Source organism: Moschus berezovskii, chromosome 7 (genome assembly GCF_049115385.1).
Source record: "Moschus berezovskii isolate FMDL1 chromosome 7, NW_MosBer_1.0, whole genome shotgun sequence".
Lineage (NCBI taxonomy): Eukaryota > Metazoa > Chordata > Mammalia > Artiodactyla > Moschidae > Moschus > Moschus berezovskii.
In genome coordinates, this window is record NC_142466.1 from 6891911 (window position 1) to 6915349 (window position 23439).

The following is a 23439-nucleotide window of genomic DNA, read 5'->3' on the forward strand; positions in this document are numbered from 1 at the left end:
GTGGGAATGTAAATTGGTGCAGCCACTAAGGAGAACAGTATGGAGGCTCCTCAAAAAACTAAAAATAGAGCTACTGAATGATACAGAAATCTCACTCCTGGATATAATATCTGAAAAAAACACAAGAAAACAAAAATACTAAAACGGGGACAATTCCTGTTCACTACTGGTTTCCAACACCCAGAATAGCACCTGGCAGACACACAAGTAGGCAAGTAACAGCATTTGCTAAATGAACAACAGTGGTCATCACCATCATTGTTGTTCTTTGCGGCTCTATCCTATTTCATTTTCGGTATAGATGGATAACGATAGATAGATACAGTGACAGATATTCTTCATATTGATTTATAAGAGAGTGGCAGGACACCCAGCCAGCGAGGGTGTCCTGGATCACCTGGCAGTGTTAGTTTGTCTATGACCTAACAAGTGTAGACAGGGTGGGCTGTTACCCTGATGAGACAGGTATCCAGGCAGTAGGGTTTAGACAGCTGGGCATGCGTTTTTCCAGGCTTTCCTATTGACCAGTGATGGTCAATGCACACATCTGTCAGACTGACATGAGGTGCTGAGAGCTCAGCTGTGCAGGCCCTCTTCATCTGACCCACACCTCACACACATATCAGTCACCCCTAATCTTGTAAGACAACCCAGTGGCAGGACAAACAGAAAGGATTCATGGGTAAATACCCTCAGGAACCTGAGAGACATGTGTTTACACAAACCTGAGAAAGTCTGACGTGTTGTGATGCTTTTGTCAAGCGGCTGTAGGTGGAACATCAGAGGCTGAAGAGCTTCTGTCTGACAGCATGATGACCATTAGGTATTCGGGACAGAACCAACGATTCTTATTTCCTGGCAGCACCTGTCTGTGGACCCCACTGGCTGTCTTCTCTCTGCTCCCAGAGGGTGTTTGGAGCCGGAAGCCCTCTCCCTGGCTGGGTGAGCCTGCTCCTTGCCGAACTGCTCATCCAGCCCAGAAGCCCGGGTCCCACATCCACCTACGAAGAGCGCCAGCTCCCTGCAGGTGGACCAGTTCCTCCCAAACCGTGATGAGAATTAGGTTCCAATCAGTCCTTGTTTCTATGGCTACGAGTTCCCTGAGTGACAGAAAATAAGGGCAGGTTGCTCTCATTTTCTAAACGCGTTGATACAAAATGTTTTTAAAAACCCACCCTCCAGTCGTTCATTCCCCCCCTCCCTCCTGTTGCTGTTCAGTCACTAAGCTGTGTCCAACTCTCTGTGACCCTGTGGACTACAGCACGCCAGGCTCCCCTGTCCTTCACTATCTCCTGGAGTTTGCCTAAATGAATGTCCGCTGAATTGGTGATGCCATCCAACCATCTCATCCTCTGTCATCCCCTATGTACCAACCACTGGGATTAGAGCAAAGGCCACATGGTCTCCCAGCCTCCATTTGCCTCTACTGCCTCCCCTCTAGTATCACCCGGATTTTGCTCAGCCCTCTTTGCCCCACTTCATAGTTGGTGTGGTTAGAACTCACAGGAGATTGGTCCTGTCCACAGGGTGTGCATCACAGCTGATACAAGCCAGGGACTGATTTGGGGACAGGCCTGTCATTAAGTCCAGGACAAAGAGATGTGAGATCAGTCTTCTGGGTATACTGATGAGAAAGATTCCCTTCCTTAAAACAAGAAAAACAAGAATAATAAGAAATTGCCCTTTCATGTTTTCTGTTTCCAAATGACCAGTATGAACAGCAATGTCTACACTTGCTTTTCCACCTGGAGATCACCAGGGAACCCAGTGAAGGACCAGGAGAAACAGGACTGCTGAAGCTTGGAGGAAACCTCGCTACTTATTGACCCTAATGGTTTAATCACCCTGAGAAACTCTCCACTGACAGAGCGCTTTTCGTGTGAGAGTTAAAAAGAATTATAATGTTGCTTGTCACTTTGAGCTGGGTTTTCTACCTTCTGGAGGCCCCACAGCACCCTAACTAAGCCGCTGGATTCCAGCTGTTTGCTCATCATGTCCTAAAAATCCCCTGGTTTGGGGACTTTTGAACAGTAGAATTTTCTACTTAGTTGGACTGTAAAGAAGGCTGACCACTGAAGAGTTGAGGCTTTCGAACTGTGGTGTTAGAGAAGACTCTCAAGAATCCCCTGGACTGCAAGGAGATCAAACCTGTCAATCCTAAAGGAAATCAACCCTGAATATTCATTGGAAGGACTGAGGCTGAAGCTGAAAACTCAATATTTTGACTACCTGATGTGAAGAACTGATTCATCTGAAAAGACCCTGATGCTGGGAAAGATTGAGGGCAGGAGAAGGGGACAACAGAGGATGAGATGGTTGGATGGCATCACTGACTCAATGCACATGAGTTTGAGCAAGCTCCAGGAGATGGTGAAGGGCAGGGAAGTCCGGTGTGCTAGAGTCCATGGGGTCGCAAAGTGTTGGATATGACTTAGTGACTGTACGACGACTGTCACCACAGAGGATTTTATAGTAATTAATGTCAATATATGAAATAGATGAGCCTCTCTTTTAAACTGAAAATAAATTTTTGATTCTATTTTTCAGTGTTGTTTGTGTTCTATTTTCAGCTCATGAGGCTCCATTATACTCTCAAGTCCTGCCCTGTGAGCAAGCCTCCCTAACTCAGAGGTACTGAGAGGATGCAGCTCTGACTCCATGTTTACAGACACATCTGTCAGTCTCACGTTGCTAAAAACAACTTGTAGAAATGGCAGCAGTCATGCAGCTAATTGCTGCCCGTGCTCTATATCTCTCTCTTTCTGCTCCGCATTTCTCTAAGGCCAGTGTGATTCTTTTAGGCATCAGGTTTAAGTTTTAAAACCCCCCTCCCATCCTCTTACTCCAGAAACAACTGTGCCCAAGCCCCTGATGGCACCTTCAGAAACACCTCATGTCCCTTCCGATCGCCCTGCAATTCCTGCCGCTCCCCGGGCTCAGACCCTCACCTACAGCCTTCTGAAGTCCCCACGGGGAGCTTCTCTCCCTCCCAAGCATCTTTCCAAAATAGGAGTCCGTCCTGCGCATCCTGCTCACTGGCCTCCAGGAGACCCCAGCCCACCTCTCCCCCATGCCTCCCCTTCTCTTCTCCAGTCAACAGGAGGCCCCAGGACCCCTTTATGGCTTCCACCCCTCACCTCATATCGAGTCCATCTCCATCTGCTCAGATCCCAACTACTCTTCACAGAGTACCCGAAACCGTATTTTTCTTCATAAAGTCCTCCCGATTTCTCCCAGTCAAAAGTATGACACTCCTCCCCTGAATTTTACTAGGATTTCATTCTCTACCAATGAAGGCATTTATGACTTTTTGAAACACCGTCTATTGTAGATATTTACTCTGTATTTTATTCACTTTCTAAAAAGGTGAAGTGTTGAGGACAGAAACCAGGTCTTGTTCATTTTCATGTTCTTGGAGGCTACTATTTCTTTGACTGTTACTAATACCCGATAAAGAAAGCTAAATTAATAAGGATGGGTTGGCTTTCTGTTGAATTCTGTTTCGTGGGTCCAAAAGTTTATCTGATTAAAATGAAATAAAATTTTGAAAAAAAAGGAACATTATTAGGTTCAGCTGGTCACTAATCACCTAAATGAGGGAGAATTATTTTTTAATATTTATTTATTCATTTATTTATTTGCCTGTACCAGATGTCAGTTGCAGCAAGTGAGATCTAGTTCCTTGACCAGGGGTCAAATCCAGGCCCCCTGCATTAGGAGTGCAGAGTCTTAGCCACTGGGCCACCAGGGAAGTCCCAGGAAGAATTCTTTAAGGGGAGATGAATTCAGAATCATGTTAACTGCAAACGAGGAGAGATACCTTTGTTTTCTATTTCAGAGACATTCTTAATCTGAAAGAGAGCTTGAATAACATCCCTACTTCAGGATGATTCTCAAATTTATAAGTACTTTTGGCCTTTCCTTTGAAGATTATCACTGGAACTTTACCAAAAAATGACTGTTTTGCTTTAGTTAAAAATACAACTTTTCAGTGAGTCAAGAGGTTGTATATACCCATATCAAAATGAAGGACCCTTTTAAACAAATGCCTATTTCTTTGCTGGATGGACTTCTCTACTGATGAAGGTGATACTTTGCTATTCACCTGCAGGCACCATGAGAGGAGGAGATGCATGTTATCTAGTTACCAGTTAACACCAGGAGGTCTGATTGGACCATAGGAACCTCTACTCAGCTGATCTGCAGAAAAAATGCACCCCAGACTCATGCTGGGGAGACTCTGAGACACATCTAGGATTACCCTCCACATCTTCTTACCCTTAATTTTTTTTCCTGCTATTTAGCTTCAATCTGGGGCCTCTCTGGTGGCTCAGCAGTAAAAGAATCCACCTGCAATGCAGGAGATGTGGGATTGATCCCTGGGTCAGGAAGATCCCCTGGAGGAGGGCCTGGCAACTCACTCCAGAATTCTTGTCTGGAGAATCCCCATGGACAGAGGAGTCTGGTGGGCTACATTCCATAGGGTCACAACAGTCAGACAGCTTAAATATATACACAGTATAAAATAGAAGTAGATCCAGAGGTTATCCAATCAGGAAAACTGTAGAGTAAGTAAAGACCTCTTCATTTCCATGAACTTACTGCTTATTGGGTAAGCAGATAATGTAACCAGATAACAGAGTAGGATTTGTTTTGACTCAGTTTAAGGACCATTTACGAAGTAAGCACTTGGTAATTGGCAAAACAGAATTCCTGAGTATTCAGTAAGAGCAATTAAGATTTTATTTGCACATCATTTGCATAAAAGTAAAAACCAGCTTGGGCCTACCTTGGATTCACATCAGGATGGAACAGGACCTTCATCCGGTGGGGGTAAAGGCAGCTCAGAGACACACAGTCAAGAAGCAGAGGAAAGTGAGTTCCAAAGGATCAAAAGGATTTCTACCCCGTAATTAAGTAACACCTAGGGGTTAGCCTCCATGACTGTAAATGTCAGGAAAGGGGATTCACCAAGGGGTCAGGCAGGGCTGAGGTTAGCAGGGCTGAGGTCAGCCAAATGCCGCGCGGACAGAACTCGGAATCCGCGCCTGTCTTGGATCCGGGCGGCAGCGATTACAGAACCAGGCATCACCAGGGAGTGTGGCCAAGTGGCTGCCCTGGAGCCCGGCAGAAACGTGCGGAATCTGGCCAGGAATTCCCCGTTCACCACTGCCTCTGGATTGTTACTCAACCTTCAGATGGAAAGCTGGCGTTCGGACCAAGACCGAGATCTGGCCGATCCAGTCGAGGGTGCGTCTCTGCCCAGGTGGTGACGTGGGGTGAGGGTATTGACAGGGATTCTCACAATTCGGAAGTCCGCCTGCCCGCAGCAAGTGCGCGCATGCGCCCTGTGGTGACGCGGGTCTGCAGCTACAGGACCATCCTCTTGATTTTCCACAGTTGCTTCTTTTTAAAAAAGATAATTGTATTTATTTATTTTAGGCTGTGCTGGGTCCCCGTTGTTCGCGGGGCTCTTCTCTAGTTGTGGCTAGTGGGGGCTGCTCTTCATTGCGTTGCTCTGGCTTCTCGATGTAGTGGCTTCCCTTGTTGCGGAGCATGGGCTCCAAGGCCGGCGGGCTCAGTAACTGTGACTCTGCTCCCGGACTCCAGAGCACAGGCTCGGTACTTGCAGTGCATGTGGGGTCTTCCCGGACCAGGGATCGAACCCGCGTCTCCTGCAAAGGCAGGCGTATTCTCAACCACTGAGCCCCCAGGGAAGCCCCATAGCTGCTATATCTGAAAGAGGATTATAGCCCTGGGATGATGTGCCTGCTGTGCCCTGTCCAGGGCCTCCTCAACTCTGAAATAATTTCCTCGCATAGTAAGGCCTGTCGTCCTGCTCCTCCAACGAGGCCAGCGGGCGGTGCTGCCCTGTTTGTGCCCTGAAAGCAGGTCAGGGAGGGGGACACACCCCTGGTTGTTTAGGAGCATTTAAAGCCCTCAGTTGTGTGTGGTTCCTTTTCCTCCGGGGCGGGTCTGTCCTGGCAAAGGCTGAAGGAGAGTGCAGGATGGGCTTCTGGAATGGGATCCTCCAAGAGAATTTTGTTCGAGATTAAAAGAAACCCAGGAGGCAGTCAGGGCAGCCTTGGGGGTTAAGCTCTAACCTCTCCCCAGGGCGAGGGGGCTGTCCCTGCCAATCCCTGAGCTGCAGAAAGGCTACACTTTTATTTTACTTGACCCTCCAGGATCTGAAAAGTGCCCGCAGAGAACACGGCATGAAAACACAGAGGTGATTCCAGTGTCACTGTTCCTTTTTCTTGAATTCACCACAGGTTTCTAATTGTGGAAAGCAGTCTCACCAAGACAGCCCCAGAATGGACAAAAGACCTTTTAACGTCCCTTTAAAAAATATATATATATCATGTTAAAGTTGACAGAAAGAGAAGAGTTATATTCTATTACTTGAAAAAGAAATCTACCCCATCCTGAGAATGGGGGAAGACTCTACAAGCATGGTTTTAGCTTCAAAGAGATTCTTCAAAATGTACATTTTACCCTTCACTGGGCCCTGTGAATAAAGACATTCAATCCAATACCAATAGATCCTAATTAGCTGCAAGACGTATTTGTTTTCATTTAATTAACGTTGACTAGAGGCTTGGCATCTTTCTGCTTCTGCTGGGAGCAATGTGGGGGTTCAGACGCGGTTGTTATCTGCACAGAGCTCTGTCTGGTAGCTGGAGAATTGCTTACGGTCTCAGGGAAAATGACTCAACTATTTTGTTCTTCAGAACATGGGACCATCTTTTGGGCTACACTGCCTGTAGGACAGGGAGGAAGTGTGTGTCCTGTTATAAAGGGGAAACCAAAGAAAAGACTTGAGGGTTTACCCAGGTTTATCTGGTGGCTCAGATGGTTAAGAATCTGCCTGCACGCAACACAGGAGACTCAGGTTTGATCCCTGGGTGGGAAAGATACCCTGGAGAAGGGACTGGTAACCCACTCCAGTATTCCTGCCTGGGAAATCCCGAGACAGAGACGACTGGAGGGCTACAGCCTATGGGGTTGCCAAGGGTCGGACAGGACTCAGCGACTAACACTTTCACTTTCTCTCCAGCTTTATCTAAATAGTCTGACATGAAAATTGACAGGAAATGTTCCATCTCACTGTTAATGAATGACCATAAATACTTTCATAAGACTGTGACGTAACAGCCTGTGCACAGGAAACACAGCTAAACAAGTAGTCCTGAACACATCTGAACATCATGGTTAGACTGAGGTGGGCAAACTTGGTGTTTTGCCCAGAGTTTGGAGTGGAAAACGCAACAGCAAGATTACTGCAGCGGCAGTTATGAAAAAGACACTTTCGATCTTGATGGAGGCAAAGTATTCCAATTAATGCATCACAATCAAAATAAACAAATATTTGAAAGAGGCTTCAGTGTTGCTGCTTAAAGGGAAGTCTGCCCCCCCCAGTACCACAGGGCATCATTTCTTAGTAATGGTTTAATAACCTGAGTTCTGTAACAGGAGCCCACTGATTAGCTTAGCACAAAACGCTTTGGGCACTGAGGTTCCTGTCACTGAGGAGATGAGCAGGGCCTAAACTGGAGGGAAAATTTCTTGGCTAGAAATTAGGTGGGTAGCCCTTCCCTTCTTCAGGGGATCTCCCCAACCCAGGGCTCGAACATGGGCCTCCTGCATTGCAGGCAGTTTCTTTACCATCTGAGCCAACAGGGAAGCCCAAGGAGTGTAATTTTAATAATGGATTCACACAAACTAATGCATTTACCAGCTGGCGTATTTTAAAAATTCACTTTTATCCAGGCTGGCACAGCAGCCCCTGGCTAACAGTACAGAGAGTGGTTTCTCAGTTTCCCTCTGCTTCCCTCAGGCAGCTCCTTTGATGCTTCCAAGAGGTCGGCGTCCAGATCAGGCTGCTCAGGGCCTCCGGCCGTGGCTGGCCTCCCAGAAGTCCCCTTGGGACCTTCATCCCTCTGCACACTCTCCTCCATGCTCCTGAGTCCTGGGCACCCAGATTTCACCTGCTTGGTAGGTAGAACCACTGGAGTAAACCAATCCAGATCACCTATCCATAATGCCTGATGGAGGCCAAGTGTGACTACAAGTCCGGGTATTTGCACGGTAGAACAGCGTCTTTCCTGGTGTCATTCCAGTGGCTTTGAAAGAGGCTCATCAGATGGCCCTGTTCTGGAAGTGTCTCCTATACTTTTCTGGGTTGGGCAGAGGACCTTTAACTGTGGCCAGCTGTGTTAGTCTCCACACCTGAGACGGTGATCGGCATTCCTGCTTTCCTAAGGCGTTATCAGAAGTGACAGGCTCGGGACTGGCACTGCTCTCCGGCTCCCGTCTTACTCCGGGGAGGCTAACGAGATCAGCAGTGTCGGAGGGCATCCGAGCCTTTCCCACTGACCCTTGCCACTCTGTGCCTGAGCTGCGGAACTTCCGGAGTGTATGTCGCCCTTGTGGAGGGAGGACATTGTCTCTGAGACTCTCCACGGCACGGGGGCCCCAGGCCTCTGTTCGCTGCTCTGCATCTGCTGGCTGCACTCGGGTGCAGGCTGTGATCTGGGAGTCTGAGGACCCCACCAACAAGACACCTGCCTCGAGCCCCTCCTTCTCAAGGGCTTTCTAGGGACTCAAGTGTCTGGTGGTCTTTCCTTGGTTTAAGAAACCACACCTGTCCGCCTGCATTGTACCAGAACTTCTAAAGCAACAGGAACTCAGACACCAAGAACAGAATTCTGCACACTTCTTTCTATTGGAAAATATGATGATAAAGCTGAAGCTTCAATATCCTGGCCCCCTTATGGGAAGAGTCGACTCATTGGAAAAGACCCGGATGCTGGGAACAGATTGAGGGCAGGAGGTGACAGAGGATGAGATGGTTGGATGGCATCACTGACTCAATAGATGTGAGTTTGAGCAAACTCAGGGAGACAGTGAAAGACAGCGAAGCTTGGTGTGCTGTAGCCCATGGGGTCGCAGAGAGTCGGACATGACTGAGAGACTGAATGACTATCGGAAGAAACACTGATTACAGCTGGTTCCAGAGAAACTTCAGTTATGTGATTAAGTTTACTGCATATTAAAAAAAATGTGTTCTGGGGTGGGAAGGAGGAAGGTGTGGTTAGAAAAGGTAACTGAGGGACCCTTGACCTCCTGGAATGTTCTGTGTCTTGGAGGTGGTGGTGGTGGATGTGTAGACGTACACACGTGGTAAAACATCACAGAACTACATGCACACACACAGTGTGTAAAACCCGAGCCACCTGGCTGACCCTGGAGACACTGATCCAGAGTTGGTGCCCGGCTGTGATGGTGTACGATGCTTCTGTTAAGAGGTGGCCCCTGGGAGAACCGGTCAAGTGGACACGACATCTCTCTGTGCTGTTTCTTACAACTCGGCGGGCACCCAGAATTCTCAGCATAGAAAGTCTGATTATCACACACTGGCATCTTAAACAAAAAACATTCATTGTTTACGGTTCTGGAGGCTGCAAAGTTTGTAACGAAGGCTCTGAAGATGCACTGTTTCCTGAGGCCAGCTTCCTGGTTCAGAGAAGGTTGTCTTCTCGCTGTGTCCTTGGAGCCTGCTGGGCCTCTTTTCTAAGGACACAAACCCCATTCCTGAGGGCTCCACCCTCACCACCTCACTACCCTCCAGAGGCCTCATCGCCAAATACATCACGCTGAGGTTTGGGATTTCCGCGGTTTCTGAAGAGATCCAAACGTCCAGTCTGTGAGCACGGCATCACATCTTCTGCTCATGTTGCAGCACAAAACCTTCCATTTTCAGCCACAGACAAAAGCATTTCTACATCATAAGATGATTATGCCAGCTGTCCTGCTTCTAGCATCTTTCTTAAAGTCTCTTATGGATTCAAAATGATTGGGAGTAAAATCTTTGATTAATATAGTAGTCTGGTTATTGAGTTAGTGAGTCTGTGTCAGACACAGCAGTTCCAAACTTCAAAGGATGCACAGAAAATAAAATCTATTTAACTCAATCACCTCTAATCCATTATGGGATGGGAGAAGGTAACATAATAAAGCATGATGTAAGAATTATCCATCTATAAGTATTTTTTTAAAGACATATTAAATTTGTTTTTTTTCCTAGGACCCGCCCAACAGAGTTTCATAAATATCACTAATGTATCTTCAATAATTACTGTAATGACAAAAAGCTAGGATAGTCATATTTTGCACTTAAAAAAAATGTAATGATCCCAGATTCCTCACATCAGCTGTCATCTTTCTTTTCTCCTACAAATTTAATTTCTGAGGTCGTAACACTTTCAAAATTACTTCTAGTAATAGAAGTAATCTTATCTACAAATATGGTTGTTGTTATTGTTTAGTTGCTGAGTGTTGTCTGACTGTTTTGTGACCCCATGGACTGTAGCCCGCCAGGCTCCTCTGTCTATGGGATTCTCCAGGCAAGGATACTGGAGTGGGTTGCCATTCCCTTCTCCAGGGGATCTTCCCAACCCAGGGATTGAACGTGAGTCTGTTGCATTGGCAGGCACATTCTTTACCACTGAGCCACCAGGAAAGTCCACAGATGTGGTTCAGTTCAGTTCAATTGTGTCCAACTCTTTGCGACCCCATGGACTGAACACGCCAGGCTTCCCTGTCCATCACCAACTCCCGGAGCCTATTCAAACTCATGTCTATTGAGTCGGTGATGCCATCCAGACATCTCATCCTCTGTTGTCCCCTTCTCCTCCTGCCCTCCATCTTTCCCAGCATCAGGGTCTTTTCCATTGAGTCAGTGCTTTGCATCAGGTAGCCAAAGTATTGGAGTTTCAGCTTCAGCATCAGTCCTTCCAATGAATATTCTGGACTGATTTCCTTTAGTATTGACTGGTTGGATCTCCTTGCAGCCCAAGGGACTCTCAAGAGTCTTCTCCAACACCACAGTTCAAAAGCATCATTCTTCTGTGCTCAACTTTCTTTATAGCTCAACTCTCACATCCATTCATGACTACTGGAAAAACCATAGCTTTAAACCATATTTTGTTGGTAAAGTAATGTCTCTGATTTTTAATAAGCTGTGTAGGTTGGTCACAACTTTTTTTTAAAGGAGCAAGCATCTTTTAATTTCATAGCTGCAGTCACTATCTGTAGTGATTTGGGAGCCCCCCCAAATAAAGTCTATCACTGTTTCCATTGTTTCCCCATCTATTTGCCATGAAGTGATGGGACTGGATGCCATGATCTTAGTTTTCTGAATGTTGAGCTTTAAGCCAACTTTTTCACTCTCCTCTTTCACTTTCATCAAGAGGCTCTTTAGTTCTTCTTCGTTTTCTGCCATAAGGGTTGTGTCATCTGGTGCCAGGTTCTAATTTTTGTAAAGCTTCAGGTTTAAAATAATTTCAAATAGAGCCAACATTAAAATGTGCCTCTTTTATGTTCAAGGGTCTAATACATGGAGGATGAATTTTCTCACAGTCTCTATCCGTAATCAAGCCTTTTACTTCATGCATAATAGCCTTGTCCTCTGGCCCAGAGGGTAAGGAATGCTAGCAGAAAGACAGAAAACATCATCCAACAGTGAGGGCCACGTGTCCAGCTGGAACTGAAGACTTCTACCTCTTTGTTCAAACGAACTTGTCATTTTTTCCCCACTTCATGTGAAAACCTTATTGTTTAGAATTAAGAGTACTTTTAAAGCTTTGGGACAGCTTTATTCACCTCATCAAATGGCTGGGAGGAATAAGTGTGACACAGCAGGTGTAATGATCTATCAGACTTAACAGTCAGAAACACGGATCCCCTCGGGGTCTCCAATGCACCTGAGCTTCATAGGAGTCATGAGAACTTTCAAGAAATAGATGCTGTACAGCATGTAAATTGAACAACAACAAAAATCCCTTAATCTAGCTAGAGGTCAATGTACAGGTGATTTTTTTGCATGATTCATGGGGATCTCTATTCCATAATGAGCTTTAAAATTAAGTTCATGGTAAGAAAACCCTATAAGAAAAACGTCGCGAGAAATTTGCTTGTTGAAAAATTCATATGCTATCAACCTTTGTGCTTATATTTTAGCTTATTTAATGAGTTAATATCTTAGGAAAATTCTTACTCTTGGCATGTTCATGTTACCTAATAGTTAAATGCAGTTGGTACAGGCTTTACTTTACTTGTTATTTAAAAATTCCTCAATAAACCACAAACACATACATATACTTCATTCAATTTTTGTTGTTTAGTTGCGAAGTCACGTCCAACTCTTTTGTGACCGCATGGACTGTAGTCCACCAGCTCCTCTGTCCGTGGGATTTCCCAGGCGAGAACACTGGAGTGGGTTTCAATTTCCTCCTCCAGGGGATCTTCCCCACCCAGGGATTGAACCTGCATCTCCTGCCTTGCAGGCAGATTCTTTACCACTGAGCCACCTGGGAAGCCCACATTTCTTTCAGTACATCAGTTCTAATGGTCTTTCCAAAATATACTCATCTACTGAGCCACTTAATCTGCTGATTCTTTCATTTTTCTAGCCATTGAACTGTCTTTTTATTTAATGAACTGCAGCCTCAGGGTATCTCAGGGGCCGAGGGAGCACCAGAATTGCCTGACTTCTGCCTCCAACACCCCACTGGCAGAAACCATCTAAACTCAAAAGAGTGTGAGCCACGTGATCTGTAATGAACGGAGTGGTGCCAGTGAAGTGAAAGCGCTAGTGGCACAGTTGTGTCTGACTCCTTGCAACCCCATGGACTGTAGCCCACCAGGCTCTTCTGTCCATGGGATTTCCCAGGCAAGAACACTGGAGTGGGTAGCCATTCTCTTCTCCAGGGGATCTTTCAGACCCAGGGATCAAACCCGCGTCTCCTGCATTGCCAGCAGATTCTTTACTGTCTGAGTCAGCTGGGAAGCCTTAGTGTTATCAGGAGTACCCACCTTTTTTGGTAATTCTCTCTTCGACACAAATACATTTATAACTGTCTTTCTAGGTTGATGGTAAAAGGATGATTTTATTGTGGCATGACAAACTCATGCTTTCTGCTCTAAATGGCTGGACAAGCACCAGTGTAGCGCCACTTTTAAGACTTTTGACTTGGTGCTTAAAACCTGCCAACACTGGGATATGTCCTCCATGCGGCCATGGGCTCTGCTTCACCAGAAACATTCAAGCAGAGCGGAGCCATGTGTGTTAATGACTCTGCCAAAAAGATAGGGAAATCAGAAAACCTGACACTTAATTTCCAACTCTGTGACTACACACTTGAAAATCCCTCAGATGAAGCCTTACCTAGGCTCTTTTGATTAAGGCCCATGAAAGAATGGACTATTCCAAAATCTGTTAAAAATAAAAGCACAAAAATTAGCAGCTGTTTGTCCTGAGTCTGAAAATATCTACCAGTCAACATTACAGAGTTAGGACAAAACTTTCCTATTTTCTCTTCCCTGATGGCACATTTGTTAAAGTTTCCATTAATGCCACTGCAGTTCTCTTAAAGCCTTTTTTGTTTGAAGAACTTACAGATCTTAGTTATGTGCATAGTTTATTGGGTAACCCACTCAATAATTTTGTTTGCCTCTTCAGACTGCAGCAAAATTTAGTTTCTTTCCCATCTGGTGTTGTCCAGTCTTGTCTCATATACACAGCCTTATCTCAACCCTGAATATTCACTAGAAGGACTGATGCTGAAGCTTGAATACTTTGGCCACCTGATGCACAGAACTGACTCATTAGAAAAGACCCTGATGCTGGGAAAGACTGAGGGCAAGAAAAGAAGCAGGTGACAGCGGATGAGATGGTTGGATGGCCTCACCAAGCCAATGGACATCAATTTGAGCAAAATCCGGGACATAGTGAAGCACAGGGAAGCCTGGTGTGCTGCAGTCCATGGGGTCACAGAGTTGGACACCACTTAGTGGCTGAACAATCATCTTATCTGAGAGGAACCCAGCTTTGCGAACTCTCAGTGGGCACGTTCAGAGCAATCTGGCCTGAACTGGTTGCTGCCTCAGGTTTCTGCGTGAGGTCTGCAACTAACACCTTCTCTTGGGTGAGTTTCCTGGTCGTTGTGGATCTTCTGCAATAAGCTTGATGCTACATGTTAAAATTCCTTCTTGATATAAATAAATGGCCATCAAGTTCGTTACGACAGAGTTAAGATTTTTGACTTTGGATAAAGTTTGTAGATTCACATAAAAATTACTTCCTTTCCCCCGTCTCCCCTAAGATATGGCACAGATGCAAAAGGTGGGGACGCGCACTGCCCACAGACTTCTTACAGGTAGAGAGTAAATCAGGCCACACGCACACAGCCTTGACCAGGAACATGGCACGCTCAGCACACCTGTGCAAATCCTTTATTAAAGCAACAACCAAAGTACAGGATGGCTCACATTTTTTTTTGCTGCTATATCAACTTAAATATTAATCATTTGTTTATACATTTAAATTATTTTTAAAAGGTGAACATTTATAGCTCACAAATCAACAGAGTGACATTTCCACCCAGATAAATTTTCCCATCTTATTTCCCAGTTTTAACAACGGACATTCAGAACCAGAGGGACAGCACATCAAACATAAGTGGCAGCACCTTCTGTGAGCAGCGCAAGGGTGTCTGAGAGAAACACTGAAGGTTTACATTCTTCATTAAATAAAAATAATTTATGCAGGAATATTCTTAGACCTATTCGCTTTGTTTTTACATTCTCTATGAGCTTTAAGTTCGGTGGTGGCATTTGAGCATTAGACCCCTTACAAATGACATCTCTAAAAAAGTCTTAATTAATGGTCATTATCACTGTCATATGATATTTTCTCGCATAACAGACAGTCTTTCAGAAAGCAAAGTAAGCAATTCTGTTTTATTTTTCACCCCACCACTGATTTGTTTAATCCAAATCTTGTTAATCACTGTAGAAACCCTATAAGTCATTAGGAAGATGAACTTTGTTATCTATCTACTAGAGGATTTTACAATGAATAGGTGAGTGTAAAAATGACTAATACCTTGAAGATGGTGGTGGTTTAGTTGCTAAGTTGTATCCAAGTCTTTGCCACTGCAGCCCGCCAGGATCCTCTGTCCATGGGATTCTCCAGGCAAGAATACTGGAGTGGGTTGCCATTCCCTTCTCCAGGGGATCTTCCCTACCCAGGGATCAAATTTGCATTTCCTGCATTGCAGGTGGATTCTTTACTGTTGAGCCACCAGACACCCAACCTTGGAAGCAACAGAGATCAAAATATGCGGGTGACTACCAATGAATTAGTATAAAAAGCAAGAACAGAAACAGGGATTATGATGTAAAGGGAATGCAAAAAGTGTGTGTGCAGATGGATACTGGGTACTCACTGAACTGTGCTGAGTATAAAACAGAGTAACTGAGAGACAAGCTAAATGCTCTGTTTTCTCACCCAGTGACACACTGAGAGGAAAGCCCTGTTCACAGAACCACTGGGGCAGTGAGGAGTTTTAGCACTGGTAAAAAAGGAAAGTGGCAGTCACACAGTCATGTCCGACTCTTTGTGACCCCATAGACTGAAGCCTGCCAGGCTCCTTTGTCCATGGGATTCTCCAGGCAAGAATACTGGAGTAGGTTGCCATTCCCTTCTCCAGGGGATCTTCCCCACCCAGGGATTGAACCCAGGTCTCCCTTGTTGCAGGCAGATTCTTTATTGTCGGAGCCAACAGGGAAGCCCTGGTATAAGACTGAAATTCAACCTGCACACACAGGTGGGCTGGTTTGCCTTTCTGAAACAGCTCCTCAGCCAGCAGGGATTGGGGTCTCTAGGGTTGAGCTGGTTTGTGTTGGTGGCACTACATTTAGAGGCTATCTGTTCAAAACATGTAAACATTCTTTTTTCCTTATGTTTTCTTCATGGGCTAAAGAGCTGGACAGATCCGAGGTTACCAATAAGTAACAATCCATGTATTATATTTGAAATGTTATCAGTCCAGTGAATAAGCTACACAGCCATCGTTCAAGCCCAGTCTCCACCAAATTGCTTTCTTATCACATGTGCCCTTCAAAGGATGTCTGAACAACACAGATGTCTACAGTTAAAACTGAAACACACAATAAAGAAGCGAAGGATTCCAGACTCCACTGTGTGGGAGGTCAGGACTTTTGGCCTTGGCTTTGGGGAGAAAAACACAAACGCCCATCAGCAGTCATTCTGGGTGTGATGACAGTACAGTAATACTCAGGACGAGCGAGGACATTCAGGTGTTTCTGGAGCGATTTCTACACGTTACAGATGTCACATTTGGTTCCTAGAGATTTAGTCAAGTATTAGTATCTCTTTTTGTCAAGTATGATATACAAAAAGATGAGAATAGTAGATGTACCCTAAAGATATGAAAATATATATAAAACAAAACCATTATAAATTACATAGATTTGCAATATAAAATTGTTTTTCCCCCATTTAGAATAAATACCATCCAAGTTTACAGGTCATTGCAGTGAATTAAATATGCACACACATCTGAATCATTTTCAGAACTTCAAGAAAAAAAACTGTTATAGATATGACCAGATGACTTGGAAACCAGAAACTGCTTGCTTATGAGAAGAATGACCTAAGACCCAAAGGGCATGGCTTGGGATTCAGTGTTAAGCTGTAAAACTGCCCCAAAGAGCCATACTTCTATAAATTTCTATGAAGCTGAACAATTTATCTTTGAAAAACGAGGCAAAAGTCATAAGACTGTCTCTGTCCCCTATTCTAGTGGGAAAGCATTTCTATTTTGTAAAGAAGCTATAGCATAAACAGGAAGAGACAGAGACATCCTGGTAGTAAGCCAGCCTCATCCCTGGGTGGCTATAAATATTCTATCAAGAGCTTTCTGATGCCTTAAAGGGGAACATTTAAAAAATCGACATAATTTCCCAAGTCTAAAGAAGCTAAAACCAACCTGAAAACATTCTTTGGTCACTCAGTTCTGCTCCTGCTTTCAAAAAAGTCTGTCTGTGTTTAACTATCTGTATCCAACATCCAGGTGGGAGATGCCTTCTCCTGTCATTTCCCCATGGAAACCTGTATGTGGGTTTCAGTGGAGGGAGAAGGGGACGGAGTGGGAAAAAGTTCATTTGGGGACGCCAAAATGAGCTAGGGTCCCTATTGTGACTTTGGGTGCACAGAACCATGGTAAGGATCCGCTGATCTCCACAACAAGTGGAAAAATGTTTACACTCTAAGACGTGGTGATGAAACTTCTCCGCAGGCCAAATACAGAAAACCTTTGTCAAGGGAGCCCATGCGGGGGTCAAGGTTTCTTTGGACTGTTCACTTCTCATGTTTTATGTGACCACCCAAGACACTCCAAACTGATGGCAATGGGTCATCTGAGGCCAAGAGGAATCTGACCCAACTGTGTATCCTGTCAGACCACATTTCACATCAGTTATCTCTACACAGAGAAACCACTGAAGCCAAGCCCTCTGTTCTCAGCTCCAGACCCAGATGAGTTTTCTGAAAAAGTTGGCAGCAAAAGCATCTAATAACATCACAGGCCCATTTCTGCTCCCAAGACTCCTTGTCTCGTGTAAGGGGGGCCATCATGGGAGATGACAAACTTTCCACAAAACTCTAAATGTCAGAACCAGGTGGGATCTGGGGACCTAAGTACCACCTCCGTGTTTGGCAGACGAGAAGGATTCAACCCAGGGACGCGGTGAAGTCTCACTCACCCAGACAGTGAAGACGTGAGGACTGTCTTGGGTCGTTCACCAAACATGTGACTAGGGGACCTTCATGGACTCATGACGTGGCCGTGACACTCATGACTACCTCAAGGTTACGGCACTCCTGCTCGTAAATGGCAAGGAAATTATACCTCTCCTTTTCATGGTTACATCTAAACTGCAGACGTTGCTCTAATGCTTTTGGGGGCAGAAGATCCACAAGTGTCTTAAAAATCTTTGAGTTTTGTAAGCTGGTTCCTTGAATTTGCAACAGTACTGATTTTCAGCATAAAAAATGTTAGAGGAACCAGAGAGGACAGTGAAAACCTGAAAGCGATTGTGGAGAAGGCAGGGTGATGATGCTGGTTTGGTTCTGTGGGCAAGCGAAGCACCTAGATGGAGCCAGGGAGTGCGCGGGGTGCCCCCACTTGCCCAAAGCCCACGGTGGTTAGCACAGGCCAACGAGGTGCGGGCCTGAGGCGACTAGCTCAGGCTTCTTTCTAGAACATCACTCTGGCCTCGCATACAGCCGCCTTCTTGTGGGGGCTAAAAATGAATTCAAGAATGCTGGCATGATGATGTCATTATCCTAACCTGTCTCTGCCTCCTGCAAGGATGGCCAAGTCAGCCATGCAGTTTACACGAGTGGGCCTGGTGGGGCAACCCCCAGGACCCTCATGCTTGCTGCCCTAACCCAAGCATTGAGGTCCCCTGACGTCCATGGTCCATGGCAGCCGTGGTGGGAGCCCCACGGTCCCCACCTAAACAGATTCCTCAGGCGCCTCTGTCTCTGGAGGCGACATGCCTTCCAGATGCAGCAGTAGCCGACTTGGAGGCGGACACTGCTTAGACAGAAGAACAGGGCTTTCCACGGGCAGTCTGGACAGATTCAAGTTCATAGTCTCCCTCCAACCTCAGCTGAGCTCACCCAAAGGCTCTCAGAATGGGAAGGGTGAACCTATTTTTGTTTGGCTATTAAAGTGCTATTACTGGGCAAGGTTTTTTTTTTTTTTTCTTTTTTCTTCTCTCAGTTTCACAACAGCAGCTTCATTGGAAACCAACGAACAAAAAAAGCAACCGATGGAGACAGGCCTGGGAAACAACAAACACCAGGAGGCTGGTAGCTAGCTGCTTTGGAATGTTAAGATGACTAGTGGGAATCGGCCCTGACACCAAAGCCTGCGAGGTAAAAGGCTGGGGTTGGGGGGAGGAAATAAGGACAGGGTGGCCAAGGGAACGGACCAGCTGGAATGGTCAGCATTCAGGTCACAACGCCTGGGTTATAAAGCGACAGTGATGGGGCGAAACTGAGAAGAAAGTGCAACAGAGCCGCGGAGGGATGGGCTGCAGCTGCTCCCTTAGCAGACCCATTTTTCAAAGGAAGGGCGGCGCCCTGGGCCCCGGACCGGGCTGTGAACTCAGAGTCTCTGACAGTCAGTGTTCTTTGCCAAAAGGGCAGCAGCGGTTAAGGTTATCTGGCGGAGAAGAGCCTCTGAGGTTCGCGACACGTGGACAGACACTTGCCCAAGGCCACCACCCCCGCTCCCCGACGGTGCTCGCATCCCCCTTGGCTGGGGGTCGACGGGGGGCGTGCATGCGGGGGCCGGACTCCTACCTAGGACGCGCGTCTCTGGTAAGGCTTAGCGGCGAGGGCGGCCTGCATCTGTCCCGAGGGGTGGCCCTGAATCTCGGGGTGTGCATAGCTTCGGGGTGGGGGGTACACTGTTAGACATGGCTTTCGTAGATGACGTGGGTGCTCCCGTCCTGTGGCCTGGCTGGCTCCGTGGCCTCCAGCAGACCAGGCGGCAGGACGTGGTCCGGCACCTCGATGGGCGTTGGTTCCTCGGAGGTCAGCGCTGCCGATGTGACCTCGGTGGAGGGCGCTGCCGACTCCGGGGAGTGCTCGGCCGATGGTTCGGTGTCCTCCTCCTCCTCTCCGGCCTCCAGGGGCCCGGCGGCCCGGTCGTCCGAGGGCTCCCGGCGGGCTGGGGGGTGCACAGACACTTCGATGGCGATCTGCTGGGGCTGCTCGTGCAGCGACGAGGCATCAGAGTCAGCGTCGGGGATGGTGTAGACCTCGTCCCCGTCGGCAGCTGCGGCCTCCTGGCCCTCGGGCGTGTGGCGCACGAAGTTCTGGTGGCCATGCTCATCCAGGCCCACCACCTCCATGAGCTCCTCCACGATGGTCCTGCAGTTCATGATGAGTGGGGGCAGCGGCACACTGCGTGCCAGCTCCTCGATGTAGCGGGCGAACTCCATGGTCTTGAACTGCGTGACCTTGGCCAGCTCCAGCGTCTTGGCTGACGTGATGATCGGGATGCGCTTAGCGATCTCGAAGGCCTTCTGCAGCTTCTCAGCACCCTCTGTGCGGAAGAACTCGTTGATGGCCTTCTCGGTCTTCTTTAGGTGGCTGCTCATCATGCAGAGGCGGGTGACGTTGAGCACCAGCACGACTGCGAAGGCCACCAGGCACACCACCATGTAGTACACGCCCATGTCGCCCGACGTGAAGACTACCCGCAGCGTCACCGTGTTGTTCACGGTCCCGTGCACATTGGAGGCCACGCACGTGTATCTCCCTCGGTCCGAGAAGGACACCTTGGTGATGTTCAGGAGGCCGTCATGCATCTGCCACTTTCCTGCAGGAGAAAGAGGACAGGGTCAGCTGGGCCCTCTGCTCCCCATAGTGACCGCTCCACGCGGCACTGTGTGTACCTCACACCACTACCGAGGCAGGCGGTGAACAGAGAACACCTCCCACCACTCCTGACGGTGTGCACGGTGAGCTCTGAGCACCTCCCACCACCAGATCTGCTGCTGCTGACGATGGGGACAGCGAATGGTGACCTTGACAGACGGGGAGAGGAATAGCCCACTTAATCCACAGAACTCAGGGAAGAGTCACGAGCACCAGCCCATTTTACAGGACGGAGAAACTGAGGGAGGGGCCCTCTAAGCCCCCTCTCAAGGGCACCAGTTAGGAATCAGTTGAGTCAGATGCCAGTTCAAGCCCAACAAATTGGACTCTGGATACCAAATCATACTGTGCAATTCCACACTCTAGAGAAAAATTAGAAACACAGTCAGTCTGGAGAAGCACTGTGCTATTACTAGGGAATTCCTTAATGTGGCATCTGATTTTCTCACCTGCCTGTGAGCATGGCATTGCAGAATATATGTTCCCTGGAAAGTTTCTGTTTATAAAGTATAAAGAATATAAAGTACTTTGGGATCAACCTAAGAACTGGAGTCAAAGAGAAAGTGTTAGTCACTTAGTCCTGTCCGACTCTTTGTGACCCCATGGACTGTAGCCTCCCAGGCTCCTGTGTCTGTGAAATTCTCCAGGCAAGAATACTGCTTGCCATGCCTTCCTTCAGGGGATCTTCCCAATCCAGGGATTGAACCCAGGTCTCCCGCACTGCAGGGAGACTCTTTACCATCTGAGCCACCAGGGAAGTAAATCATTTAAATTATAATTGTTTACCTGGGTTTCTCATATTGGAGATTGAAGTTATCCTCAGTTGATGGAAACATGACTTAAATCATTCATTCAGAGACTCTACAATGAATTACATGACTTACATTGTGGAGATTCAGAGGCTAGTTGTGAATAAATATCAATTTGGTTTTGCTTTGCAAATAAACAATAGACCCATCAGGTTGAATGGAGAAGGAAATGCAACCCACTCCAGTATTCCTGCCTGGAGCATCCCATGGACCAAAGAGCCCGGTGGGTTACAGTCCATGGGGTCGCAGAGTCAGGCATGACTGAGCAACTGAACAACAAATCAGGTTGAAAGCAGGCCTCACACCACGGAGAACACATGACGAAAAGTATTGAAATAGAGACGAACTCTTCCCTGTTGGCCTGAAAAGGATCCCGCACTGCCCTGGGAATCAGGTTTTTAATCTGAATTAATCTTTGCTAGGGGTTCATCCTTAATCTGCCTGTGTACCCGCCAGTCAAAAGACCCGATCCCAGAGCCCTGGGAAATATGACCCTAGGTCTGCCTTTCTGGTTTCTGGTCTGAGCCTTCTGCAGCCCCTCCATCTCTGCAGATGGGCCCTCAGAGACGGAAGGCCAGGCCTGGCCCTGGGGGAGTTCTGAGAGCGGGTGGATATTTCCGTAAAAGTACTCATGTCCCCAAGCGAGCCAGAGAGGCTCTCCTGAGAGATGGGGCAACTTAACTATACTTGCCTTCCAAGTGTCTGTTATCACATTGCATTCTTGTTTGTTTCATCCCCCTCTGGCATAAACTTAAGCCTAGTGAGAAGTCTGATATTTCCCCAAAGCAAGTAGCAACTGTTTTAAAAAAAACAAAACACGATTTGTAAGCATTATAGTGACGAGGGTCCCCAGGGAGTGTGAGACAGGAGACAGCCTGTATCACTCCAGGTCCTCTGCCTCAGGGACCGTCCTCAGGGAAGCTGGCTGGAGTCATGGAGGCCTGCAGCCCCTGCCTTGCTGGCCTGGGGAACCTGGCGGGGAGCCTTCCATAGAAGGCGCTGTCACATTTTCTGGAGGAACATCTGTGGAGAGACTCCTGGAGTCCCTGAGCACCCGGCTTTTAACAACTTAGCCAGTGTCCTCTCTCTGAGTAGAAGACACGGGAACTCTAGTGAATTTCAGTCTCCTCTGAGCGCACGTGGACAGACCAACCTGTACCCACTCTGGGAAACCTCCCCTTGTCCCCATGGGCAGGGGCCATACTGCTACCTGTAAGGTCACGGAAACGGGCATCTCAAGCTGTAAGGAAATAACCCAGACACCAAGGGAAAGTAACAGGCTTTATTGGCAGTGCGCTCCCGGACAGAACCCACTGACCACAAGAACGGCCACGAGGAGTTTTGCCCCGAACAAAGGCAGGGTGCGATTTTTATGCCTTCGGGACAGGAAGTGGCATCATAACCTGGACAGGCTTAAAATAAGGTAAAGCTCGGGAATGCGAGATTGTGAGTGGTCAGCTAGACCAGGTTGGTCACTCTGGAGGTCAGGAAGGGGGGGGATAGATCTCGGCAGAGGGTTATTACGTCAGAAATTCCTCAGCGGTTTGGCGGGACTTTTTCCCTCCGGCGGGGGATGGAGAGGGGAAGAAGGAGCCAAGATAGCCACCGGGAAGGGGAAGCCAAGAAGGCCACCAGGGTCCGACCTTACACTACCCTGTCTATTCACTCCTGGAATATCAGGCTTCAGATGTGATACAGCAGATTTATCCAAATATAAAGTCATCTGAGCAAGGGAAATGATCAATTTGGTCTTCCTGACCCAGGGATCAAACCCACATCTCCTGTGTCCCCCTGCATTGGCCAGTGGATTCTTCACCAACTGCACCACCTGGGATCAAACCAGACTACAGCAGGCACAGAAGAAAAGAACATGTCTGGCTGACTGAAAGTTTATGACAGACAGGGAAGGCGCTGAGTTCAAGAGAACTACAGAATCTATCTGTGGGAACTTCTCACACTGGCCTTCCTCACTTTGGCGGGAAATACAGCGGCAATAGGGCAGGAAAAGGTGAGGTTATTTGCATGGGGAACACGTGGGATCAATCTGTCCACCTCCTATGCTTTCATCCCCACTCCCTCTGTGGAGGCATTATCTTCGAGTTCAAGGTCAGGGAAGGAGGATCCTGGGTGTAGAAGAGGAGGAGCAGCAAAGAGTGCTGACGGCAGGAGGCAGGCACCTGACGGGAACGTAAACGGCTTTCTCCAAATATCTCAGCCATGCCTTTAGTGATGGCTGTACTCTAACTATCATAGAAAAGTGAGACGCAGAAATGCATACTAGTTACAAGACATCAGCGCTTTATTGAC

The 23439-nt window shown here is 47.3% G+C and overlaps 1 protein-coding gene across 3 annotated transcripts in view; it reads right to left on the bottom strand.

Moving 5' to 3' along the window:
- Positions 1-14177: 14177 nt before the first annotated feature.
- The window catches only part of MFAP3L (microfibril associated protein 3 like), a 47838-nt gene continuing 38576 nt past the window's right edge, over positions 14178-23439 (bottom strand). Inside the window, exons 3-4 of one of the 3 annotated variants that reach the window (XR_016037786.1) lie at positions 19241-20264; positions 14225-16211 (exon numbers count right to left, since the gene is read on the bottom strand). Coding sequence is in view for 2 of the 3 variants with exons in the window: in XM_055428013.2 (XP_055283988.1) it covers positions 19351-20264 (914 nt within the window). In the remaining variant the exon portion in view is untranslated. Of the gene's footprint in view, positions 20265-23439 lie in introns of all 3 variants that reach the window. The other 2 variants (XM_055428013.2, XM_055428012.2) reach the window with 2 other exon arrangements.